Source organism: Chelonia mydas, chromosome 5 (assembly GCF_015237465.2).
Source record: "Chelonia mydas isolate rCheMyd1 chromosome 5, rCheMyd1.pri.v2, whole genome shotgun sequence".
In the NCBI taxonomy this organism is placed as follows: Eukaryota; Metazoa; Chordata; order Testudines; family Cheloniidae; genus Chelonia; species Chelonia mydas.
The window spans coordinates 32724435-32730434 of record NC_051245.2 but is presented as its reverse complement, the minus strand read 5'-3'; the positions used below and the strand labels follow the sequence as shown (position 1 = coordinate 32730434).

The window sequence follows — 6000 nt, the reverse complement described above, 5'->3', positions numbered from 1 at the left end:
TATTAAATCTCTATCTCACATTCCCCACTGGCAATGTCCAGTCTCCTAGGGTCTAATTTTTGAGATTTACAAAGGACTTTACTCATATAGTCTAAACCTCAGCCACTCTAATGCAGATCTTGCACCAGTTTCACACTGTGTAACTCTTTTGATTTCACTGGAGTTACTCCTGACTTCTGCTGTTGCAAGCAAGATTAGAATCAAAGCCCAGCACCACAAAACACATTAGAGATAAAACTTATCTTTATCAGGTTTTAAAAACTTAACCCCAAACTGTTATACACAGTACAAAATATACATCACATTTCCAGCATTATTTCTGAGGCTATGCCCACCCGAAAGTGCAATAAAATGACTCTTTACAAAATGGAACTAACTATTTATGTAATAAAAAATACACATAACAAAAACAACCAAACACAAACAAACCAACCCACCAAACTAGTAACATTAAATGGCTAAGTGACAGATGCAAAACCCTACTTATGCTCTGCTTTCCTTGTAGTTTGAGAAGAGTACTACTTCTAGACTAGGTGAAAAATCCTAACGCCTGGGACAATGAAAAACCCAGTCAAGGCAAGTGAATGTAAATCACTCTCTGCCTACTCAATGAGTTAACTCACCTAAAACCCTGGACACACTCCTCTGCACATTCAGCTTGTGACTGACAATGAAAACTGGCGGCCTGCCTGGGTTCCATTACATGCACCACCAGAAGGCACAAGAAATGAAAGATTTTACCATCCACTGTATTGTTAAATTCCTCCTCTGGCTTTGAATGCGCATGATTAATTATGTATGAGGTTTTTGCAAGTACAGTATGGATGCAATTCTTTTTTTCAAGTTGTTAAAAAAAGAATTGAGGCAGGAGACCAATTTTTATCTTCAGCCTATGCTAGTCGATGCACCCAGGGTTTATAACTGCAAGTCAGAAGTTTGTTCTTTAAGGAATTGTTTAGAACACTACTTAATTTTTAAAAACTCAATTTGGCCACAAACACAACTGGTAGCAACTGTCTTTATCTGTCAGACAATTGAGTTTGGGGATCCAGATTGTCTTAACATGTCACCAGAAAAAATATGAAAATATAAAAATCTTGTAGAAAACACACACACACCTGATAGCTGAATTGTTTTCAGTCTGTTATTCCAAATGGCACCTCTGACAGCCAGGGAAGTTGGTGGCTTGGCTGGCTACTGTTTACTGACTAAGACGACTTTGGGTAAAAACTTTCAAAAATGTAAGTGATTTAGGAGCCTAAGTCCAATTTTTGAAAGTGACTTGGGCCCTTAGGAGGCTACGGGTAAAAATTTCTAAAGGCTCTAAGTGATGTAGGGGCCTTAGTCACATTGATTTTCACATTCATAGAAGAGAGTGGTACTTCTAAAAATCTTTGCCTAAAGGCTAACTGAATATCAACAGGACTTAGACTCCTAAGTCTTTTGAAAATGGGATTAGGTCCCTTTGAAAATTTTACACCCTTCAGATAATTGTCTATCAGACACCACCTTATTTCTCATCCAAAATATGTAAAGAAAAGCCTATCACAACAGGTGATGTGCTTGTTGTGAGGTTAACTGCCTGTCATGAGAGTGAGGCAACCAAAAGTTCAATTATCTCAGCCCACAAGCCTGGTGTGGGCTCTTTCTTTAACATGGAGATTCTTAGCTTTTCAAACCTAAAATTCAAAGATTTTGTTTTAAAGCAAAGGGTATATCACATAAGGTCACTTAAATAGAAAAATGTTATGTAAATTAAAAAGCATAACATAAGGCCACCTGAATAAGAGTTCCTGTTTAACTCTTAAAATTTTTCTTTCGAAAGTCTACAGTATTTTAAATTGTACAAAACATAAGTTACTTATAAAAGTTCTTTAGCTATATAAGAACAAACAGCATGTGACAGTCACGCTGCTTAATGCACCACTGAAAGGCACTCAGATACTATGACGACGAGAGTGGTACAAGCACCAATATAGAACAGATTTTCCACTGTTCTTTGTCACACTAGCTGCACATTACTTAGCTTTTCCTGTGCCCCTATAATACACCAGACACTTTCTTTCACTCCTGCCTTATTGCCAGCTAGTGAACTAAGGCAAAATCTTGCATCTTCTTACTCATGCCCATAATCTGTGGGATTACTGCCATGAGTAGGGATTATGAATCCAAATAAAAGTTTTCAGTTCAGTTTTGCTCTTTGGGCTACAGAAAAATGGCACGTAAATTTAAAGGTATTTTTAATAATAATAAATATAGGCCTGTTTTCTCCCTTGTTAGATAGTGAACACCACAAGACAAGCATGCAGAGAAGTAAAATTTAAATCCATCGGAGTATTGCTGAGAATTTGAAAACTGTCAGAGTAGCACCTAGTAATGACAGCAAGTCACAATGAGTTTTCAAATTCAGATCTTCTGCCTTTAAAAAAAGAGACAAAACATTCAACGCAGCACTAAGGCAGGAACACGTCTCATTCAGAAGTACTTTCCAAATGCCATACACCGTAAAAATTTAATTTTTGTCACCTTAGTGAAAGGAATATGGTGGTGTACTTCGGTATGGTATACCCATCCAGACATCCTATATTAGGGCATAGTCTGGAATCTTCATTCCCAAATCAGGATGCATTGCCCATTTTATAATATATACAACCTGTAATGTTATGGATTAGTTAAGACTCAGATTTGATGGGAAATGTGAGTCAGTTCTCCAAGGCAATCAAATTAAGCTAATAAGCAGCAAACTGAGCTTTTCTCTTCCATGTCCTGTATCAATATTCATCCTGCAATGATTTCATCTAGATCACTTAGTAGAAAAAGTCATTTTTACCAGGAGCCTATTAACTTGGATTGATATTGTTCCAAAACAATCTGAAAAAAGTTACTCTTATTTTGCTCTTTGTGGAACAGGAGCGGGATTTCTGCCAAAAGGTGTTACTGTATACGCCAGACCTTCCCGATCCAAGGGCTAATTTGCTTGCAAGGAAAAAAATATACAAGAAAATATACTATAAATCATTTGTGGAAAAAAAAAAAAACTGACCTGCAGTTACTCTTGCAATACAGAAGAATCTGTAAAATATTTTCATCCATAAAAAAGCATTTTCATTCATTAAAAAACAAGTTTAAGAGTTACTGAACTTTAAGGCACTCCAGCTGAAGATCTGATTGGACCACAGCCATTGTTTGTGGCTCAGAGGGTTAGTTCTGTATTCCTATCACTGTTGTCTTCAATCTTTGTCCTTTGTGAGTTCTGTAATTTCATCAATATCTTCTACATCCTTTGTCATTTTTTCATATTTTCTCTTGAAGAAGCCAAGCTGCAAGAAGTTTGGAAAATAGTTTGTCAGCTATGCATATTGTCTATTTTGTACTGCCCGGTAATGAAAGGTACTAGGATTAGAAGATTGCCACATTGCCATTTAAAAGTACCTTTCTCAGCTGATAAATTTTTCTGTCAGAACTTTTTTGATGAAAACTTCTGTTTTTTCTCAAAAATTAGTTTATCTAGAATTTTCAGGTTGTAAACTGGGTTTTTTTGGCAACCTTCCTCCTCAAAAAAAAAAATGTTTTTATGAAAGCATTTTTTTTCCCACTTTCATCAATACTTTTTGGTGGTAGAAAACTCTCATTTCCCTACCAGCTCTCATTAGCAAGCTGTTAATTTAAACCTGATTCTTGACTCACACAGTAGCTTCTTCAAAAAAAAAAAAAAAAAAAAAAAAAAAAAACCACACAATGGAAGAAAATTCTCTAAGGCAGGCGACATGTCTCCACTCACCTCACCCCAACCTTCAGGTTCAAGTTGCGATGCTGTGTAGCGCCAAACACAAATCATATTTAAAAAAAGAGCTGCTGCTTGGTGCGATCAAGTGCCAAAGCAGCAGAGCTGTGCAGCCAAGTGTCTTTATGCCGAAGCATAGGATCTAGAAGAGCTCCCCAGGGAGCCCTTTAAACACCAATGCTTTGGTGCAGAGACAATCTGTTGCCTTTCCCAAAACCAGACACCCTGCTTCTCCTTAGTCCCTCCACTCCCTACCCCCACAAGCCTCTTCCTTTGTCCATCTTCCACTCACCCTGCCTGCCTCTTGCATATCCTTGTTCATTTTCCCATCTTTCCCCAAAGTCCACCCCCATCCCTCCTGCTGCCCAGCCTGCCCCCTTGGAACATTGGAGGTATGTGCAGAGCACAGCTTGAGAGTCATGGAGGCAGGCTGACAGCATATCAGAAACCGAGGTGCCATGGTTATATAGGAAGTCAATGCTTAACCGTTCCCTGCACCAGTTTCCTTGTCTATTAAATGTATTATAATTTTCCATAATTCCCAGGGCTGCTGTAAGGATCCCTTGTTACGTACTTTGAGATCCTCACATGGAAGGTACAATACTAATAAAAATATTTTTCTCCCCAGGTTGCAGATAAATGATTGTTCGACATGATTACACAGTAATTCCTAAGTTTATAGCCTTGGTTTATAGCCTTGTATTCAGGCAGGAACTTCCGTTGGTTACTTTTACAGATATAAATATCTACTCACCTTCCATAAAACAGCAACCAATGCTAACAGCAATAGGAGTCCTGCCAGTATACTTCCTATCACAACTCCGACTGGTACCTCCGCTTTCTCCTCAGGCTTCATTATTGTCACTGGGATCTGAAAGCAGACAGTTTTATTTGTTGTGTATCAACATTAACAATATTAAAGAAGTTTTTCTAATCCCCATCTTTTATTTCGCTGGAACAGCTGTAGAGATTCCCTGGCAAAAGGCTGGAGGGCTGCACCAGAATTATTGTCTGATTTGCTGGTGTTAATAGCGATTTCCGATTGTTATAAATAGATATTTGCATTGTGGTACATAGACACCTCAGCTACAGATGATGGCACCATTGTTCTAGGTGCCATACGAACACATAAGATGGTGGTCTATGCAGAGCCCACAGACCAAAGACGAAGAGTAATCTCGTCTTCATCACCTCCTTCTCCTTCCTTTAACGAGAATCCTTCTGCAGTGAATCTACGCACTGCAGACAGAGACCACTGCTAGATAAATCACATATACCCACAAAGACTTGGGGCTGGGACTAGGACTGGGATGGTGCTGGTCCTCCATCTTCACAAAACAAAAGCCTCTGCTACTTCAGCTAAAAGAGAACTAGTCCAAACTGAGAGTAGTAGCCAGTAGTACACAAGGCGGCAACATTATTTGCTCAGTGTGCCGTTGTTGCCAAGAAGGTCAATGGCATTTTGTGATGTATAAATAGGGGCACTGCCAGCAGATCGAGGGACGTGATCGTTCCCCCCTATTCGACATTGGTGAGGCTACATCTGGAGTACTGTGTCCAGTTTTGGGCCCCACACTACAAGAAGGATGTGTTAAAAATGGAAAACATCCAGCAGAGGGCAACAAAAATGATTAGGGGACTGGAACACATGACTTATGAGGAGAGGCTGAGGGAACTGGGATTATTTAGTCTGCAGAAGAGAAGAATGAGGGGGGATTTGATAGCTGCTTTCAACTACCTGAACGGAGGTTCCAAAGAGGATGGATTTAGACTGTTCTCAGCGGTAGCAGATGACAGAACGAGGAGTAATGGTCTCAAGTTGCAGTGTGGGAGGTTTAGGTTGGATATTAGGAAAAAAATTTTCACTAGGAGGGTGGTGAAACACTGGAATGTGTTACCTAGGGAGGCGGTGGAATCTCCTTCCTTAGAAGTTTTTAAGGTCAGGCTTGACAAAGCCCTGGCTAGGACGATTTAGTTGGGGATTGGTCCTGCTTTGAGCAGGGGGTTGGACTAGATGACCTCCTGAGATCCCTTCCAACCCTGATATTCTATGATTCATACACATGAAAGTCCACACATTATCCTCCCATCCCAGCAGGCAGATGGCTTCCTGGTCTTTGCCTTCAGGTCTTAACAGCTACTTGGAACTACTCTAAGATCTGTACTAGTTCTTCCCTGCCCTTAATGTTAGCCAGGTTTCCACTACCAGTTCTTAG

The 6000-nt window shown here is 39.6% G+C and overlaps 1 protein-coding gene across 1 annotated transcript in view; it reads right to left on the bottom strand.

Annotated features, from left to right (window-relative positions):
* Positions 1-225: 225 nt before the first annotated feature.
* ITGA2 (integrin subunit alpha 2) overlaps positions 226-6000 on the bottom strand; it is an 85539-nt gene continuing 79764 nt past the window's right edge. The window contains exons 29-30 of the mRNA XM_037902784.2: positions 4539-4655; positions 226-3320 (exon numbers count right to left, since the gene is read on the bottom strand). Coding sequence (XP_037758712.1) covers positions 3231-3320; positions 4539-4655 — 207 coding nt within the window. The 3' untranslated portion in view covers positions 226-3230. The remainder of the gene's footprint in view (positions 3321-4538; positions 4656-6000) is intronic.